The 21,327-nt window shown below is 36.2% G+C and overlaps 1 protein-coding gene across 1 annotated transcript; it reads right to left on the minus strand.

Moving 5' to 3' along the window:
- Window positions 1-1,733: 1,733 nt before the first annotated feature.
- Window positions 1,734-14,632, minus strand: LOC112777333 (probable inactive ATP-dependent zinc metalloprotease FTSHI 5, chloroplastic). Its single transcript, XM_025821684.3, is given in 20 exon segments — window positions 1,734-1,925; window positions 2,271-2,351; window positions 3,095-3,202; window positions 3,278-3,337; window positions 4,093-4,167; window positions 4,336-4,521; window positions 5,422-5,541; window positions 5,741-5,923; window positions 6,542-6,670; window positions 9,106-9,307; window positions 9,422-9,543; window positions 10,002-10,175; window positions 10,560-10,691; window positions 10,814-10,903; window positions 11,452-11,724; window positions 11,816-12,109; window positions 12,199-12,399; window positions 12,534-13,005; window positions 13,510-13,645; window positions 13,648-14,632. Coding segments are annotated over 20 exon segments (3,852 nt in total). The 5' UTR covers window positions 14,408-14,632; the 3' UTR covers window positions 1,734-1,871.
- Window positions 14,633-21,327: the final 6,695 nt, after the last annotated feature.

Consider the following 21,327-nt stretch of genomic DNA (forward strand, 5'->3'; position numbering starts at 1 on the left):
CAATTGATAAATGATTTGAATGTTAATGGTTCTCTAAAAAGTTAGAAGAATAAGAACAAATATTACAATTAATAAATGACTAAAATGGTAATAGCTTTTTTTATTTTGTTTTTAATTGCATTTAAAAACTGATATTACAATTCATAAATAATGAGGCACATAAGAAATAAAAGCAAAAATTAAAAAGTAATTCAATTAGAAGCAAAAAGATTAAAAGATAATTCAATTAAATATATAGTAAGCAAATTGTACTAATTAGCTACTTTAGCTAAACGTGGCACAAGAGTAAAAAACTAGAAGACCAAAAATACAATGAAAGACTACCTTAAATTATGTTTTAATATATTCTAAATAGATTCTGATGCTACAATGATTGAACAAACTAATGGTGGAAAAACTCTCCGAGACGGGAAAATTTCCGCGGGGACAGGGATGGGAGGCAAAATTCTCCCGAAGCAGGTGTAAGGACCTGAGCAGGAATCCCCACCCTATCTCCGCTAATCCTCAAAATTTGTGAACTTACTTAACTGTCCTTAATTAATTTCTATTATAATTTTTTAGTCATTTCACATACCATATATATACAGTTGTGGCATCCCCTTTAAGACTTCTCCCCAACCTCTCTGCAGTCAGCAGTCATCACCTTCAATCCTTCATCACTATGCGCCATCACCCTTCACCGTGTTACAGCGTCACTCTCTCTACTCCGCCGCGTCATTCAGTTTGTTCGTGTCTATGCAACCATACTGTTAGTCTGTGACCCCTCATTGCGTCGTCACATCATCGCCCCACCACCCCTCACTGCTCCATCACCACTTCTCTAGTCATAGCCGCTTGCATTTCCTACATTGTCCCCTTTGCTCGCATTCGTCATCGCTGCTGGTTGTCCCTCCTCCTCTTCCACTTCACTTCAGGTTCAAATCCTATTTATCCGTTTATGTTCCTATTTGATTCTCTGCCATAGTTGGTGAATGTTGTGTTTAGTTTATTCTGCTCTATTTCACATTTAACATCCTTGTGATTTTTCTATTGCACTTTTTTGTGCTTGTGCTTGTGCTTGCCCTAAATTTAAGGATTAAGAATAAGAATGGTGGTAATCAATGGATTATTGCTATTCCTAACATTATGTTTTTGTTTAGCCCTTTTCCTTTTAACGATGGAAAAAGATAATGTTGAACATAACTTTTACTCTTTAAGGCACTCCAATCAGCATAGATACTTTGTGTTGTTTGTCTGCTTGAATTGAATCTTGTGTTTGCTAATTTTTTTTTGTCTAAACTTGAACTAAATCTTACGTTAGCTGAATTTTTTCTGTATGTCTAAATATGAGGATCTAAATAGCTTTTGTATAACAATTTTTTGTTCTTGCTCTTACAAAATTGTGTTTTGTACATGATTGATAATTGCAACTCTACTTTTATGGAAATTAATGACCGATCATAACCAACACAAAGTTACCCTCGTCACCAATTGAAGCAAATTTTCAAGAACGAGAGGGAGGACAAGAAGAAACACAAGATGATGGAGAATTATAATTAATTTGTAATCTTGGACAAGATGTATTTGTATATTGTTCCAATGTTTTATGACTTCTATATTTTTTAAGAAAATTTTCATTAGAATTTCCATAAAATTTTATCAATTAGGGAGATGGAGCATGGGATGCTACGGGGAGCAAATCAGGGTTCGGGCACGGGGAGTAAGGAGGCATGCCCCGCCCGTTGACATCCCTAGAACAAACGCATGACAATAATTTACCATGTCAATTTGAAAGTTAATCACGATCCTAACCAAACAAAATAACAAAAATGAACAAGGGCCTCACTTAAGACTGTACAATACCGATAGTATCCCCTTTTTTATCTAGGACGTTAGGAGAGCACTTCCAATGCGTTTCCACTTTCAAGGAATCCGCGGGATGTTGGCTGAAAACAATAACAGAAACAGTTAGTTCATCTATAATAGATGTATTATACAATTGTATTGTTGTTTTAACATAAATTATACATGATACAACATCTTGCAGAGACAAATTAAAAGATATTTGTATGATAGATGTCAATGTGGTTTTGCAAACTCAACATTGATATGCCATACTATCTATGGTAACACATAAGAAACCAAAAGTAACTAATAAACACAAAAGGCTTGGGAAAATTAATCGGTTTCATGTAGAGTAAGTGACAAGGCAAAGATATAAAATGCCGAGGGACTCTATTGAAATTGCTAGACTTATAGGAAGATCCAAAGTTTTCACAATAATCATATACCTCACTAGCTTGAAGTTCACAAAGAGAAAAAGGTTCTTTCTCTTTGATTCCACCATTATCCTTGGTAATTCTTTCCAAATCCTGTTAGAGAGCAACTTGTGTTATGAACAAGGGAATAATAACTTTCAGAGATCAAGTATGAGCCATAAATGTGGCCAAACAGGTGCCTCATATGCTTTTAATCAGATAATCAGCGATACTGAACAGGCACTTCAATTTAATTTGAGAATCTAATATATACTACTGATTTATCCATTCCCAGTACAATAAATATATAAACAATACCAGCTAAAAGGAGACCCGCAAAATTTAGAGAATAAGTGAATAACCACGAAAGTGGATCCAGCTGAGTCTATATACTAAAACAATTGAAGAAATATATAAATAGCATCATAGATGTAACAAACAATAATACCTCTTAAAATTGTAAATAATAGCGAGGTTGGTTAATATTCCCCCAAAAATATGAACAAATTGGAATTAACAAACATGCAATCAAACTAAAATTACCAAATCATAGATTCAGAGAGGATAAGATCTTGCAAAAGCAATGCTAGATCAAGAGGTTAAGCTTCTGGGTTGGCAGCTTTCCCTAAGACATAACCATATTAAGTGGTTGAAATGAACAAAAATTTGGGGTAATGATTCAGTCAGTATATCCTTTGTCAATGGATATGATAAATGGGGACCTTCAACAGAATTAGGAAGATGCATACTCATGCTCCTTGGATATCAACAGAAAAACATGCGCGCAAAGGTTTCAAGATAGCCTAAAAGCAAGTACACAATACTAAATATAACATCCCAGACACATTATCAGTTACCTTTGCAGTCAAAATTTCAAACTCAAGTAACTCCTCTACAATCTTTTCTAGCACCTGCCGATTTTTCTGTAGCATTTGACTTGCTTTGAGATATGCCAAATCAAACATCTAGAAACATCATAAGTAGATCAAGTAAGAAGCTTTTTCATACAAGAAGTTAAAATTTTACTAAGAAACAGCTACCTTTTCAACTTTAGCCGCCATCACATACTCATGATCATCCCCCATGCTTAGTGCAGTAGACTACGTCACCAAAATGTCACAAGAAAACATATAAAATAATAGCATTTAAAGAAAATAATAATCATAATAGATGTTTGCCTTTCTTATGTAGTTGACATAATTCCCTTCATCATATAAATATATAGTTTTGTTTATCAGAAAGCACTACACTACAATCTTCTTTGCTTACAAAAATAAAAAATAAAAGAAAGGGAAAGATGAAACTTGAAAGTGATAGAAGCATGTAGGACACCAGCATTGGAAACCCAGACTACAATTCATCGTGGAACTGGAAAAGCAGTGGTTCAAAGATTAATGGTTATACATTTGAGTTTGAGGGAATCAATCAACATTAGAGTAAAATATGAAACTCTTCCTCCATCAAAATAACCCTTTATTCATATGTTGCATCAATGGGAAAGTTCATGATCAAGTCACACATGAAACATCCATAATTGAAATAGTTAAACAGAGAATTAACAAAGTGCACATGAAACATAGCCTTATATTGAAGAATTAACCATTTATGAGCTAAACTGCATTACTATTATGTTAGATTGATAGATTCTATATCCTCTGGTTCTTCTCAGAGTTTATGTTTTTCCTCCTTTATTTATAAAAAGCAATTCAGCAAATTAATTTAGAAAAAAAATCCACTTCTTAACATATTGAATATGCCTGCAACTCCCTACCAGATATTTTGAACCCCACGAATGTAAGAAGGGAAAAAGATCATTCACCACAACAGCCAAAATGCATGTAAGGAAGGTGCATACCGCATTGCTATGGTAATAAATTGCAGCACTGTCATCTGGGGCCCAACCATACTGAATGACCATTCTTGTAGCAATCTGTTGTAAAAAATTTTCAAAAATAAATAAATAAATAAAAGAAAAAAAAAACCGTAAAAAGGGTCGAATTTTCTGTGCTAATGAAAAAAATGATAAGCAGTATGTTCAATTTCAAAGACATTATAACATGAAAGACATGCAGATGTATCAACCACAGATATGGCCAACCTCTTGCGCCTGTTGTATCTCAGACGAAGACAGAAAGTTTTCTTCCCCGAAAGGAAGTAGCATTTGAGATGCAACATGTGATCCAAAACAAAAGACAAGTTTCTTTTCAAGATATGATCTTGATTCTGAATTTCCATTAATGGAGCCTTCATTTCTTGCTTTTGTGATTTTTGTACATCCGATTCCCTGTACAAAACACGATTAAGTATCTATCATTATTCAAGTGACTATGATCAACAAATTATAATTTCCACCATTGGAGAACACAATTACCATGCAGAATTTGGAGAACACAGGTTAGCACTTAGCTATAATCCCCATATAGAGCCACTTAGTTAAAAATCAGGGTTTCAGTCTTTATTACATTGTCATACAGCAAACTAAAGACTTAGGACTTGAAAAAGATTAGTCACTTCTAGAAACAAATGACAGGCTAGACAGGCAACAGAAAATAGCAGAGATACTGTATTATATACTTTATTAACACATATATGCAATGCTTTTGAAGAAAAGTTATTCATCCATATCTTCTTCACCAAGTTAGGGAAACAGTAACACATAGAAGCAAAAGTTGATTACCAACAAGGCCTGCTATAACAGCAGTAGATATGGCTAATAGTACAAAGTAAATATTAGCTTTCTTGCATTGCATTCAATAAATAGCCTCCTTAATAGAAGAAAAAGTTACTAGAAGAGAAGAAATGAATGCGAAAGAATATAAGATATCCTCCATTCAGTTAATTTTCTTGTATTTGGTACAATGACTTTGTTCTTGATCGTGTTGTTTGGTAACCGGTCCCAGAACAAAATACAAAAATGTTGAGATGATAAAGACAGAGAAAAAATACAGAGAAAACTTGTCTCGGGACAAAAATATTTTGCCTGTTTCTATACATGTCTCCTTTTCCAAATAGGTTTCTCCCCTCCAGTGTCTCTAAATTTGTGTCCCTATATAGTCTCGAAATGCAACCTAAACTCCTATGAACTACTTGAAAGAGAAGCAACATTTCTACCGCCAGAGATGTATTAAGTAAATGAGAATATTTCCAGGCAATATAAAGCAGAGCATGGACGAATATGTCTAACCTGCCAGGATAGTGGTTCAAGCCATAAATTATCAACCTCATCAAAATTTGGTAATAAAAGAGCAATAAGACCACGGCCAGCTGCCCAAACAGCATGTGGAAATTTGCTTTCCCTTGTCCACTGAACAATAATGAAAATCATTTAGTTATTTTTCTCTAGCATCATAATGATATTAAATTTTAACTTCAAAAGATTAGAAAACTTAGGCTGCTACTATACTCAAATTTGAAAATGGATGACAAAACTCAGTGATTATACATAAGGAGGAGCTTTATGTTGAATACATAACAAGCATTATGGAAAAATCATTGTTTCTTACATCAAGTGGGGGACTCAAAAGCTCTATCCCATTGCTTATCTGACCATATGGTTCCATCAAATCAACAACACTCTGCAGATCCTCCTTTGTCAATGTCAGTCCAAGATGATTCACCCATGCTTTGCTTAACATCTTGGCAATTTTAGTCTTCCGCAGAAACAAGGGGACTGCGGAACTGCAAGTCTAACCAAAGGAAATAAATATACTTCATTCTTACTAGACAAAGTAAATCAAACCAAAATTTAGAAAATATGGTTGTAAAAAGAAACAGATCCATATGAGTATCAAGTTAACAAGGCAAATAAATATATAAATAAATAAAATTAGGCAGTACGAAGTACTGTTCAATCTGCTTTTCATTAAAAATCCGCATAATTTAAAAAAAAAAAAAAAAGAAAACAGAGAGAGAGATAGTAAAGTTGAATTCTTGAAAAGAATAACAGAAATACTAACATGTTAATACTATTATAAACATGCTTCAAATTCATTTCTTTAACTGCAGAAAGCATTTGAGGAGAAATGTCTTCCGTTTCCTCTCTAAGTTCTTTTCTTTTTCTAATCCAATGCATGTCACTAAGCACAAATCTAAATTATTATGTTATTCTAACCTTAAACAATATAGAAGTAAAGCAAAGTTCATACTAGTTAAATAAAGTACTAGTTGACTTGCCTGGGGAAGTCTCTGCAATTGATCACAAAAGGGGCTAGAATCATATCCTGCTTTAAGCCCCACACATAAATCTAAATATAAAAGAGTTCCTAATATTGTTGAAAATAAGTACAGAATCAGCAAACTCTTACTGCAAATAAACCACAGTAGCTCATCAATTCATCTGTGTCAACAACTTTGCTTCGGAAGGCACTTCCTTCTAAAGCAACAGGTACGAGTTTTAATTCAATAGGTCGTAAAAGAGCTGTCTTCTCAGCAACCTGAAATCAAAGAGCTTTTAAGTGTAAATGTAGGGATGATATATATATATATGGTGGATTCTAGTATGCCTATACTTATGGTGGCTACAGTTGATATGCAAGTGTTATAAAAATTAAAATCATACTTTTTTTTACATTTTGGTAACACTTTTTTTAGCAACACTTTTTAGAAAGCATTGTTAAATAATAAAAAAATTATATTTTAATTTTAACAACACTTTTTGAAATACACACACAACAACAACAACAACAACAAAGCCTTTTTTCCCATTGGGTGGGATGAGCTAGATGGATTAATCAATGCCCTACGATCTGTCATGTATCATGTTCGAAGTAAGATTTATGCTTAGGTTTCTCTTAAGCACCTCATTTAGAGTCTTCTTAAGTCTCCCTCTCCCTTATCTTAAGGTCAAGAAATTTGTTTGGACAAATGTCCTTAATAGCAATAACTATTAACTAGAATGAGACCCAATGCGCAGGGCGGTAAATTAATGATAGTATATAATAAATATTAAAAATTGTTATATTTTGTAGAATTAAATTAAATGTGTAAACTAAAGTTAAATTTAAAAGGTATTTTATTTAAAATAATTTGTAGTACAAAAAATTTGGATATTAGAGTTGTATGTACAAAATGACATTTTTATTTGGTGGTTTGATTTTTACATTTGTTTTAGTTGATAAACTTAGTCTTCTTATGTGGCGCTCGTCCTCCTTTTTTTTTTATTGATTGTTGTTAGAGTTGTTACTTTCTTCTTTCTGTGTAGGTTCTTGTGAAGACATGTTCTTTATGAATTGTTGAGTTACATGTACTTTTTATTGTGTTGTTTGTTCCATCTTTGCAACTATGTTCTTCCGAATGTGTCTTGAATTTATATAATTTTCTTTCTCCTTAATCTCTTGATGGTATGTGATCTTCATCTAATGATATTAGTGTTGGCGAAGTTAGTTCCTATAATCAATGAATAATTTAAATTAGAAATAAAAACGATGTCTAAAATAACTAAAATAAGTGATTTTTTTGTATTACCTGTTTTATTTGTTGTAATGAGTGGAGGTTCAGTGTTTTTTGTTGTTGGAACAAATATCTTGGTAAGAATGTATTGTTTAGAACTTTCTTTAAGATTAAAATCATTTACCTTAACTTCAAATATAAGTGAGGTTGCACAAATTTTTCAATTGGGGTGGTGTTTCAATGTCATTACTTTTCTGGAGTGCCATTAGATTTGAAACAGTTGTACCCAACAATTTTTTTGCTTCACCATCAAATAGTACAAAAGTTGTTGTACCACTTTGATCTGAAACCTTTAATTGAATTTCGAACCTAAAATAAGTATCGAGTTAGTAACTAATAATTTGATAGATGGGATTATGAAAAATATATAGAGTTTCCTTATTGTTGGATAGTGTGGTGTTTGATTACATGTGTCACAAATGTAGTTATCTCCTTTTTCATATGCTTTCTTCTTACACTTTTCACATTCAACGTAATTATCTTCATTTGAGTAAGTTTGAGATGGTGTGTAGTTCGGAAGTAATTTTTTTGTGCTAAATTTGATGTTATTTGAAAGAATAGTAATAAGAGACTTATATAAGTAGTTCAAATAATATGGAATTTAAATATTTGTAACGTAAAATTTATTATAATTAATAATATTATTATGACATTTGTAATATGGATGTTTATTACATTGAATGAGTTATTTATAGAAATTAATAAATTAATTATTAGAATTATAATTTTTTTGTATTGTTTACAACGGTAAGATATAATAAATATAGAAATATGGATTTAATGTCTTTGTAAGTTACAAATTTAGTTAGACGCTATTAATTTCTAATTATTGTCGTTGGTAATTATTGTATTGTTTTTTGCATATTTTGTTTTTTTTTTTTTTTTTTGCTAATGATTTGGCAAAAATTGAGTGGTTGATTCTAAAATTTTGCCAAGTAAGCGATGTTGCTGACATGGCATTGGTAGGAGAAGAAAGATGTCTTAAAAGTAATATGGGTTATGTATCTACTTTATATATTAAGAATAGATAGATAGATAGAAGATTTATACAAACGAACTGCAGATTCCTGGCCCCCCCCACACTCTCCAAAAATGTTATGTATAATTCACCGTCAGAAAGGTCACTTATTTTTTTTGCATTGTTTGGTGAGTTCTATCTTATCAAAAATCCTCTGGGTTACTTGGTGGAAACTAACTTTATCCCTCTACTATGGAGCAGTTTCAAGGATTTCAAGATATAGGATTTTTTTTTATCTATGACTTCTGTTTCGTTCTTATTCGTGGTAGTTTAAGTACCATTACCATTTCCAACATAAACAGAAACCAGGCACTGGGTAAGATATCTTATAATCCTCTTACTTGTACTTTTCCTGTTTTCTGTAACTGAATTTTCCAAGGGGAAAGTGATGTTTGGATTTACCTTTTTCCAGTCTACATAATCAATAAGCTGATCATCCATGGTTTCCTCTGCTGCCAAGTATAATATTTTTTCTCTCTCTGCTTGAGTTGGTCTTTGAAGATGAAATATTCTATCCATGCGACCTGGCCTCTGCAAGGCTTCATCAATTTGTTTGAGATTTCTTGTAGTAGCCATCAAAACAACCCCATCTTGTTTCTCAAAGCTGCAAATTGTAACAGCGAACAGAATAAGATAAACTGCATAGCTCGATCCATCTGATATATGAGCATATATTCATTGTCAATAAGCCAAAAAAGAACCCAAAGATATAAATTACCCATCAAGTTCCACAAGCAGTTGATTAATGAAAGATTCATGATCTTGATTTTTGGTATGAATAAATGTGCCACGTACACCAGCGAAAAGGTCAAAATCCTCCACAAATATTATTACAGGAGCCTACATGTAGCTGCAAGCTAATCAGTAAAACAGGAGATAGATAACCTAGAATGGATAGAGTAACAGATTCAGACTACCACAGTACTACAGAGGATGCATAGATGAAAGATCAATGTCTAAAAACACCACCAGGGAATAAAAAATTGAGGACTGGCACACAATTCAAATGGTTTGACCACTAGTCAAACCAAGGATACATCAGTGGCCAATTTAAATGAAACATGACCATACAAAGCTTATATTATTGGACATTTTTACCAACTCTTCTCTTCTGAACTAAATATTTTATTCTGATCAAAGATCAAAGGTTCTAAACAGTGTAAGTTAAGGAAAAAGAGAATAAACATTAAGGTGGTTTAAGAGGATAATCAAATCTCTTGCTGTCTGAAACAAAGGTTCTAAAACAGTGTAAGTTAAGGAAAAAGAGAATAAACATTAAGGTGGTTTAAGAGGATAACCAAATCTCTTGCTGTCTGAAACAATTCACGAACATTAGATGCACTTTGTCCAACCCACAAGCCAGCTTCCAATTGTTGGGCCTTAATTTCAACAACTGGCACTCTTGCCTCGGCAGCGATAGCCAGTGCTAGAGATGTCTTTCCCGTACCCCTCTCGCCTACAATAAGAACTCCCTGCATATAGAGAACAGTTCTCAGGAGCTGATCTTAGTTGATAAAGGCATTTTCAAATCATATTGTGCATGTGAAACAGATAAGGATGCCTCTGATAAGAGGATACCTGTAGTTTCATCAAAACAAAGTTGTTAATTTTGATCTCTTTGGAGGATGCCTTATCCACTTTTTATAATTTTTCCTATCTTCTAATATATATTTTTTATCAGGGGGCAAATATATAATGAATTCTTTATGCATTAAACTACAAGGAAGAATCTAAACATGATAAGAAAAAGATTATATCACAAATTCACAATTTAGTGATAGCCACAAAAAAAAAGAAAAAAAAAAAAAAACAGAAGATGCCTTTTAATGTTGAAAAATCTTCATGCTATATCATACCCGAGGTGCCCGTGCACCCATTTCTTGAAATGCCCTTGGATTTTGCAAAAATGCCACAACTTCATTGATTTCCTCTTTCATAGACTCAATACTTGCAAAATTCTTCAATGGTATTGGTGGTTTCTTCACCCTCTGCAAAACAGCCATAAAGCTTACAACTTTTCCTCTGCGAGAATAGTATATACTAAATACTGCCAAAACAGATTTAAAGGAGGGAGGCACCCCTTGCGCGCTGCAGGGGGTTGCTTGGTTACCTTCATCTGTTCAAAAGCTGTCTTTATGGGGTCAACACCATCCTTTCTCTTCTGCTTGATTCTTCTTAATTTTTGGTTAACATAATACTTCTGCAAAAGATTTTATTATAATGAGTAATAATAAGCTCCCAATCTACTAGTCAAGAAACTATGCTCATTAACAGATACTAAATCAAGGAAGCTGAAGGCATGGCATTAGTGGTTGTAATCTATGTCCAGGAGGGCAATAACATGGGTTATTGCTTAATAAATAATTAAAGAATATAAGACCTACATTCTTATCAATGAAACTAACCAACTCAGTATATTTAATATGGAAAGTTTGAAGCTTGGTTTAAATCAAATACAACATATTTGAATCAACACAAATTTTTCTTAACAGTTCAGTAAAACTAAATTGGAATAGTCTCCTATGTGATTGTGACTTCTGCAATACTTCATATTGCTTTCATCTTGATTTGTAAGCCATCAATTTACCCTCAAGCTAGGGTAACATAATAAAATGTCACTATGCAACATCAAAATTGAAACAAGTAATACACAAGCTAATGTTAAGCAGGATTGCAGGAATCCCCCAAAACATGGAAACAATCAGAAATTTAGAAGATAGTGTGTCAGATGCAAGAAAGAAGCAATACCACTCGGCGCAACTTCCGCATATTGGGATCTCTTCGCAAAGGACCATAGCCAAACAGACGTGGGACTTTTCTCCCCAAAAATTTGAACACATGAAACATAACAAATCCGAATACAGCAGCTCTAACAAAAAACCAAAAGTACCATCCAGTGAGTTCATCCGTTAATCTGGATTTATAATTGAATTCTGCCTCTGATTGCCATTTCAAGTACCACGTGGCGTCAACTGTCTGATATATTTCCTCTGGCCAAGCCATTCCTAATCTCATCCTCACCTGTAATACAGTGACAACAGAGGTTTCAAAAACTTGTTATTCAAAACTGACCACTTAATTAGCAAATGGGAAGTTCTCAGATCAACGATACCGGATAAGGGACTAAAAACTCCACAATAGGAAACCCTATCACCATCATTAAGTCATCAGTTATATCCTTAAGTTCTGTAAAGATCCGATTTCTTGCTTTCACAACAACTTCAGAATTCCACAGCCCATTAAAAACCCAGCGAGACACCCTAAATATCAGGAGGAACTGCTGACGGAAGTCCAGCTCTGAGAAAGGAATCCACATCAGATGAACAGCTGTTGGAACACCAGAAGCAAGCATTTTCATATACAGCACATCGAAACCCCCAAAATCTTCAAAAAGCATTTCAAATTCCTGAAATAAGAAGGTATTCACTAACCATCATATGAGTAACAAAACAAAATAGGTCTCTTAAGAAGAAATACAATTGATAAGGCTACAACCTTTATGTCAACATAAAATTCTTTCTCCTCCCCCTTTAATGCAACATACATGGCACCCCAATCATGCCTAATCCGAGCATGCTCTATTAGCTTTCTGGAGACAGCATAAGGAACAGCCATGGGATGCATTTCCCATCTATTTTTCTCTTCATTGTACCATGCCCTTGACATTACTCGATCACGGTCCAAAAGAATCCTTTCCTACAATGGGCAAGTAATGAGAAATGAACATAGCAGCAGCTAATGACCAAAAAGCCTGACCCAACTTTATGCTCAAAATATGTATGGTTAAAGTTGATTCAGCACTAAAAATACATCTAAAAGCGAAATGGAACCTGTCTTTCAGCCACATATTTTCTGCCAAACTCAGCATCTTCCATTAAATTGCGTTTTAAATCCGCTTTAGCTTCTGCGCGCCACTTCTTCCAACCATGGTACAAATGAAGGCTAACAGCTTTAGGAACCACAACCTCCTTATTTCCAAACATCCACTTTAACTGAACATCAGGAAAACCCTTAACCACGTCTTCTTCTGGTGAGGAAACAATATAGCGATTTTCCTTGCCAAACTTCTTCATATGTTTTCTTATCTGAGCCTCTAAATTTCTTTGCATATCCCTTGATTCTTGAAGACGTCTTTTCAAACTTTGAGCAAAATCAATGGAATCTTGATGAAAGAATGGCCCAAGATCTTCAACATCCAAAATACTAGGAAGAATGATTTGTTCTAAATGTTTTCTCTGTGCAGTTTCCAAGTCTTTTTGAATGTCCAATTTTGAGAGACTGGTAACTGGACTTGCAGACGAACTGAAACCACAAATTTATGCATGAAGACATATGATTCCAAAGGCTTAATACCATAACTAACTTGCATTATAGAATATTGCGCAACAAAGAAACCCTTTGCACTCAAGACTGAGAAAATTTGACACCGTCAAATAGATTAAAATAACACATGTGTTATATGGCTTTGATTGCAGCTTTAGCTTACAAGAATGGCTAATTCAAAAACATATTCAAGCAAAAGTAAAGGCAACTTCAACTTCCTCCCTATCTATCAGGCAACTCAGAGACAAAAGAATGATAAAAAATTAAAAAGTGCGAGTTTTACATCCGAAAATATTGAAGAGTATGAGGAATGAAATCTCTTATTGAAATTTCACCCAAACTGCCGCATTGACGCGCCACCAACAAAACTAGATTAAAAAAACCACATCCAAATTTAACTAAGACATAACATAATAATACATTAATGCAACTAATCAAAATGCAATCAATCAGGTTATTAAAAAAAATGCATTCAAGTAAAACCTTTTGGTCTTCTCCTTGTGCCTCATTTCTCGCTTAAACCTCTCCACCATCTGCTCACACTCCCACTGAATGAAGTTAATCTCCCTGACTCCATAACTCAAAGCCACCGTCTCCTTCCTTGAAATCGCGTCTTCAAATCCCCAACTTTCTCCCATATCCCATTGTACTCATCCTCCAACTCCGCAACCTTCTTCTCTATCGTCTCCACCGTCAACTTCTCTTCCTCCTCCAACCCCTTCTTCTTCTCCTTCCTCCTCAATTTTTCATACTCGCCTTTCGCAGCCAAAATCTCATCGATTATCTGCCCGGCGCGCTTCCCCAACGCACCCTTCTGCCTTCTCAGAACTCTCAACTGCGGGTACAGCCTGTCATTGATCTCCCCACGCACCTCCTCCTTCTTCTCATTCACCGCCTTCATCGCCGCCTCCACCTCCTCCATTCCCCCGTTCCCGTTCCTAACACCTTCCACAGTCCTCAGAAGAACCGAAACCGTTTCTAGAAGCTTCTCGGTGCAATCAGCGTACTCATGACCACTCTTCGCCTTCTCTTTCCCGGCGTTTTTCTTCTTCCAGGAAAAGACATCTTTCACAACGGCAGGGACGGCAATTGCAGTTGCCGTAGGAGGAGAGGAGAAGGCGCCGAGGGCCGTAACTCCGAGGGTGAAACAAAAGAGCGCTTCCTTGAAGAGGCATTTGGGAGGTGAGGCTACTCCGACGTCGTTTCGGTTTTGGTGTTTGGGTGTGGTTGTGGAAGCGCGCGTGATAGAGATAGGGTTGTTGTTGTTCCGGAGTAGGTTTAAATTGGGAGTGAGTTTTTGGTTTCGGATTGGGAATTGGAATGGGAATGGTGAACGGAGGGAATGGGAATGGAGTGGGTGAGGGTGGAGTATAGAGTCCATTGGATTTTTAGTCAAAGGAGAGGAAGGAGGGAGGGAGAGAAAGACATAGGCATTGAACTCAGAAGTGTAGTGGTAGAGTGTGGACTGTGGAGTGCGGGAGTAGGAAGAGGTGCTATGTCATCCTCTACCTTCGCTCTTGCAAGAGCGGAAAGTGCGACTTTTGTTCGCCCACTTCTTAGTTCTTCCTTAATACAAAAAACAAAAATAATTAATTCGTGAGGAGGAATGCTAGGGCAGCAATTTTTGTGCTTTCTAATTATCAATTGGTTATTCATAGTGTTTTTACTTTTTAATAGTGTGAGATTATATCTAATAGTAAAAAATTATTTATTTTTTGTTTGATAGTTAAATGTTGGCCACAAAACACAAAATTTAGTGGTTCTCTAGACTTTCTTATTCGTGAGTGTCAATCGGGACTCTATCCTTTTTAACGGAGAGGACAATATAATTTGATGGAAAAATAATAATAATAATAATTTTTGTACCCAAAAAATTTAATTTTTGACAAAAGAGTAAAGTATCATTTTTTTCTCCAACGTTTGGGATAAATCTTATTTGTGTCCATAACGTTTAAATCGTCCTATTTATGTCCTTAACGTTTGTAAAAGTGATTCAATGTCATCCTGCCATCAATTACACATCATGAACGCTTTAGTTTGAGTTTTAAAAATCTCTTCTTGAAGTTAGAATACAAATGTCTGGGATAGAATCGATGATCTACTCCAAAAATTAGCTTATCAAATGTTGAAACTAATTCCTACAACATTTACATAATTCAGTTTTCTAGGGACATAATTGAATCTAAACACAAATAGTGGGTATAATATTAAAATCGAACTCATCCAAGTGAGACCTAATTGAAAATGAATACATCCAAGTGAGAATAATTGAAAAATATAATCTGATTTGTTAGTATAATTGATAGTAGGATAACATTGAATCTCTTTTATAAACGTTAAGGATACAAATAGGACGATTTAAACGTTAGGGACACAAATAGGACTTACCCCAAACATTAGAAACAAAAACAATTTAGCAGGTTTGGTGTCCCTAGAGTACTCATCAGTGATGGGGGCACTCACTTCTGCAATAAACAGCTTTACTCTGCCATGGTTCGGTATGGAATTTGCCATAAGGTGGCTACTCCATATCATCCACAAACTAATGGGCAAGCTGAAGTCTCTAACAGAGAATTAAAGAGAATCCTAGAACGGACAGTAAGTACCCGTAGAAAGGATTGGGCACGGAGCTTGGATGATGCTCTGTGGGCTTACAGAACAGCATTCAAGACCCCTATAGGGACCTCTCCATACCAACTCGTGTATGGTAAGGCATGTCAGCTGCCCGTGGAACTGGAACATAAAGCCTACTGGCAACCAGATTCCTAAACTTTGATGCCAAGTTAGCAGGAGAAAAATGATTGCTCCAGTTAAATGAGCTAGAGGAATTCAGATTCACAGCTTTCGAAAATGCCAAGCTTTATAAAGAGAAATAAAAAAAAGTGGCATGACAGAAAGCTGTCATCTAGAATCTTTGAACCAGGACAGAAGGTTCTGCTGTTTAACTCTAGACTCAGGCTATTCCCCGGGAAATTGAAATCCCGGTGGAGGGGACCATACGTGATTACAAGTGTATCACCATATGGTTATGTGGAGCTTCAAGATATTGATTCTGATAAGAGGTTCATTGTCAATGGACAGAGAATCAAGCACTATCTTGAAGGCAACGTTGAGCAAGAATGCTCAAGGCTGAAGCTAGACTAAAAGCTCAGCAAGGTCCAGCTAAAGACAATAAAGAAGCGCTTGCTTGGAGGCAACCCAGCCATGGGGCATCAATCCTCTAAGCATTTTGCCCTATTTCTATTTTTATTTTTAATTGTTTGTATAGAGTTCATTGATACTAAGGTAAATCATCATTTTCATAAATTCACAGGGTTACAGAAGGAATCTACACACAAAACAGAGAAAGGGAGCTCACTGGTAAGAAAACGCCAGTGAAGGCCCATTTTGGGCGTTCAGCGCCCAAAAGGGGCATCCAGTGGGCGCTGAACGCCAGTAAAGGATAGCTTTCTGGCGTTCAACGCCAGAAAAGGGTAACAATTGGGCGTTGAACGCCCAGGAGAGCAGCATTTGGGCGTTGAACGCCCAAAATAGGCAGTGTTTGGGCGTTCAAACGCCAGGATGGTAGGGAGGAGCCAAATTCTACATATTTTTCATTCTAATTTTAAATTTTATGTTTCAATGCATGATTTTTTTTACATAAACATGTTAAGAACCCTGATTTCTAAAATCCCCAATCTCTAAAAATCCTACTTTAAAAATATCAAATATATCTTAATCCATAAGCACAAACCCTCTTTGCGAATTCAATCCAACTCTTTTCAAATCTTTTTAAAAAAAAACAAATCTATCTTTTCAACTCATCAATATCTTTTTCAAAATCTCCACTTTATCTTTTTCAAAATCTAGATCTATCTTTTTCAAAAATCTTTCATATCTTTTCAATTTTAAACTATATCATCTCTTATCATATCTTCTATCTTATCTTTTCCAAATCAATCTTTTTTATCATATCTTTATCTCTTTTTTCGAAAACCCACCCTCCCTCCCTTTAAATTTGGGTTCGGCCTCCCTCCCCTTCCATCAACAATTGCACCTAGCTCTCCTTCTATCCCTCTCCTTTCTTTTCTTTTGCTTGAGGACAAGCAAACCTCTAAGTTTGGTGTGTTTATCCGCGATCACTAAGATCATGGCTCCTAAAGGAAAATAACCCACTCCAAGAGGCAAGAAAGAGAGCGTTCCAAAACCACTTTGGAATCAAGGGAAGTTCTTATCTAAAGAACATTCAGACCATTATAACAAAATAATGGGTCTGAGATCAGTGATCCCGGAAGTTAGATTCGATCTGAAAGAAGATGAATATCCGGAGATCCAAGAGCAAATTCGAATCAGGAACTGGGAAGTCCTAGCTAATCCTGAAACGAAAGTAGGGAGGAACATGGTTTAGGAGTTCTATGCTAATATGTGGCAAACTGACAAGCAGAAACTATCTGGGACTGCTTTCTATGACTATTGGACCGCGGTCAGAGGAAAGATTGTTCATACCCACCCTGACAGGATCAGGGAGATCTTAAAGCTACCTCAGCTGAAAGATGATCCAGACTCCTTCAACAGGAGAATAATGAGAACAGACAAGGGCCTGGATAAGATTCTAGAGGACATATGTATCCCTGGAGCCAGGTGGACCACCAACACAAAGGGTGTCCCAAATCAACTCAAGAGATAAGATCTCAAACCAGTCGCCAGAGGATGGCTGGACTTCATTGGGCATTCTCTGTTGCCCACTAGCAACCGTTCTGAAGTCACTGTTAAAAGAGCAGTGATGATCCATTGCATCATGATGGGAAAGGAAGTGGAAGTTCATCAGCTAATCTCAGCTGAACTCTACAAAATTGCTAACAAAAATTTTAAAGAGGCCAGGTTGGCTTATCCAAGCGTGATTTCTCTGCTCTGCAAGGACGCTGGAGTAAGGATGGGAATAACTGAGTATATCTCAGTTGAGAAACCAATCACCAAAGCATCAATGGAAAAACAACAAGCACAGGATGATCCCACCAAGAGGAAAACACAGGAATTTCTCCCAGAAATCCCTCAATCTGAATACTGGGAGTATCTTGAGACGTCTGTTACCAAGATACGGGAAGCTATGGAACAAATAATAAAAGAACAGAAGAAACACAGTCAAATTCTTACCTATATGTTTAAAGAACAAGAGGAGCAAGGGCGTGACTTAAGGGAATTGAAGCGCCAGAAGTTATCTCTTGAAGGACCAAGCACCCCACGGATCAGAGGAACATCCACTTCCCAGAACAAAGGTTGTTAAATTCTAATTTCTGCTTTAACTCTGTGATAGTGTCATTATAGAAGTTCACCTTAGGAGTCATATAGTAGTAATTAGTATCTATTTTGATTTTATCTCCAATTAAGCCATAGTTTATTTTTCTCATCATCAGCAAACATGAATAAAATAGTAGATCTTTTGAATAAGAAGCAATAAAATTTCGAGTTTTAATAAGAGAAATTCTAATTAGTTACATGTGGTGGCAATACTTTCTGTCTTCTGAATGAATGCTTGAACAATGCATATGTCTTTTGAATTTGTTGTTTAAGACTGTTAAATATGTTGGCTCTTGAAAGAATGATGAACATGAGACATGTTATTGATAATCTGAAAAATCATAAAAATGATTCTTGAAGCAAGAAAAAGCAGCAAAAAAAAAAAAAGCCAATAGCCCTTAAAACCAAAAGGCAAGGGTAATAAAAAGGATCCCAAGGCTTTGAGCATCAGTGGATAGGAAGGCCTAAGGGAATAAAATCCTGGCCTAAGCGGCTAAACTGAACTGTCCCTAACCATGTGCTTGTGGCGTGAAGGTGTCAAGTGAAAACTTGAGACTGAGCGGTTAAAGTCAAGGTCCAAAGCAGAAAGAAGAGTGTGCTTAAGAACTCTGGACACCTCTAATTGGGGACTTTAGCAAAGCTGAGTCACAATCTAAAAGGTTCACCCAATTATGTGTCTGTGGCATTTATGTATCCGGTGGTAATACTGGAAAACAAAGTGCTTAGGGCCACGGCCAAGACTCATGAAATAGCTGTGTTCAAGAATCATCATACTGAAATAGGAGAATCAATAACACTATCTGAATTCTAAGTTCCTATAGATGCCAATCACTCTGAGCTTCAATGGATAAAGTGAGATGCCAAAACTGTTCGGATGCAAAAAGCTACTAGTCCCGCTCATCTAATTAGAATCTGAGCTTCACTCAAAAACTCTGAGATATTATTGCTTCTCAACCTATTAGTCTTCTATTTTATTTGTCTAGTTGCTTGAGGACAAGCAACAGTTTAAGTTTGGTGTTGTGATGAGCGGATATTTTATACGCTTTTTGGGGTTAATTTCATATAGTTTTTAGTATATTCTAGTTAGTTTTTAGTTTATTTCCATTAGTTTTTAGGAAAAATTCATATTTCTGGACTTTACTATGAGTTGTGTGTTTTTCTGTAATTTCAGGTATTTTTCTGGCTGAAATTGAGGGAGCTGAGCAAAAATCTGATTCAGGATGAAAAAGGACTGCTGATGCTGTTGGATTCTGACCTCCCTACACTCAAAGTGGATTTTCTGAAGCTACAGAATTCAAAATGGCGCGCTTCAAATTGCGTTGGAAAGTAGACATCCAGGGCTTTCCAGCAATATATAATAGTCCATACTTTGCTCAAGGATAGATGACGTAAACTGGCGTTCAACGCCAGTTCTCTGCCCAATTCCGGCGTCCAGCGCCAGAAAAGGATTAAAAGTTGGAGTTCAACGCCAGAAATGGATCCAAACCTGGCGTTGAACGCCCAAAACAGCCTTATGCACGTGAATTGTTTAAGTCTCAGCCCCAGCACACACCAAGTGTGCCCTAGAAGTGGATCTCTGCACCACCCATCATAGTTTACTTATTTTTTGTAAACCTAGGCTACTAGTTTAGTATTTAAACAACTTTTAGAGACTTATTTTGTATCTCATGACATTTTAGATCTGAACTTTGTACTCTTTGACGGCATGAGTCTCTAAACTCCATTATTGGGGGTGAGGAGCTCTGCTGTGTCTCGATGAATTAATGCAAGTATTTCTGTTTTCCATTCAAACATGCGTGTTCCTATCTAAGATATCCATTCGCGCCTAACTATGGAGAAGGTGATGATCAGTGACACTCATCACCTTCCTCAATCCATGAACGTGTGTCTGACAATCACCTCCGTTCTACATCAGATTGAATGAATATCTCTTAGATTCCTTAATCAGAATCTCCGTGGTATAAGCTAGATTGATGGCGGCATTCATGAGAATCCGGAAAGTCTAAACCTTGTCTGTGGTATTCCGAGTAGGATTCTGGGATTGGATGACTGTGACAAACTTCAAACTCGCGAGTGCTGGGCGTAGTGACAGACGCAAAAGGATAGTAAATCCTATTCCGGTACAACTGAGAACCTGCAGATGATTAGCCATGCGGTGACAGCGCACCTGGACCCTTTTCACTGGAAGGATGGATGGTAGCCATTGACAACGGTGATCCACCTACACACAGCTTGCCATAGAAGGACGTGCGTGCGTGAATCAGAAGACAGAGGAAAGCAGAGATTCAGAAGACAAAGCATCTCCAAAACTCCAACATATTCTCCATTACTGCATAACAAGTAACCTTTAACCCATACTCTCTTGTTTATTCGCAATTCAACTGATAAATAAAATTGACTTCTTGACTAAGAATTGCAAGATAACCATAGATTGCTTCAAACCAACAATCTCCGTGGGATTCGACCCTTACTCACGTAAGGTATTACTTGGACGACCCAGTGCACTTGCTGGTTAGTGGTACGAGTTGTGAAAAGTGTGATTCACAATTCGTGCACCAATACCCAACTGTAAGATATGGTGGACAACCTTGTAACTACCAACAAGCCCCACCCCGTGCATGTGAACCATCCTTTCAACATAACCTCGAACCACCACACTCACAAGCTTCTCTTCACCATTCGCCATCATATGATCCTTCCTTACCCCAATACCAATCCAATCGTTCCCAATCATCACCACTTTCCTTTGTATCATGTCCAAGTCTGGCAAACCGCGAAGGAAAGGATTGCCTGAAAGAAACAATGATTAAATTTCAAACAACCATTCAACAACTGGAGCAAGCACTAATTCAATGGGCCACTAGGCGCTCAAATATACAAGGATCAACCACAGCCCCATGTGGACAGCCCAATGAAGAGCGTAGCATGAAAGAAATACTAGAGACTCCAGTGGACAAGACAGAGAATGAATTCGTACTAGAACAAATGGAAGAAGCTGTCATTGTTCAAGAAGAAGAGTTGGTT

The sequence above is a fragment of the Arachis hypogaea genome, chromosome 19 (assembly GCF_003086295.3).
Source record: "Arachis hypogaea cultivar Tifrunner chromosome 19, arahy.Tifrunner.gnm2.J5K5, whole genome shotgun sequence".
Classification (NCBI taxonomy): domain Eukaryota; kingdom Viridiplantae; phylum Streptophyta; class Magnoliopsida; order Fabales; family Fabaceae; genus Arachis; species Arachis hypogaea.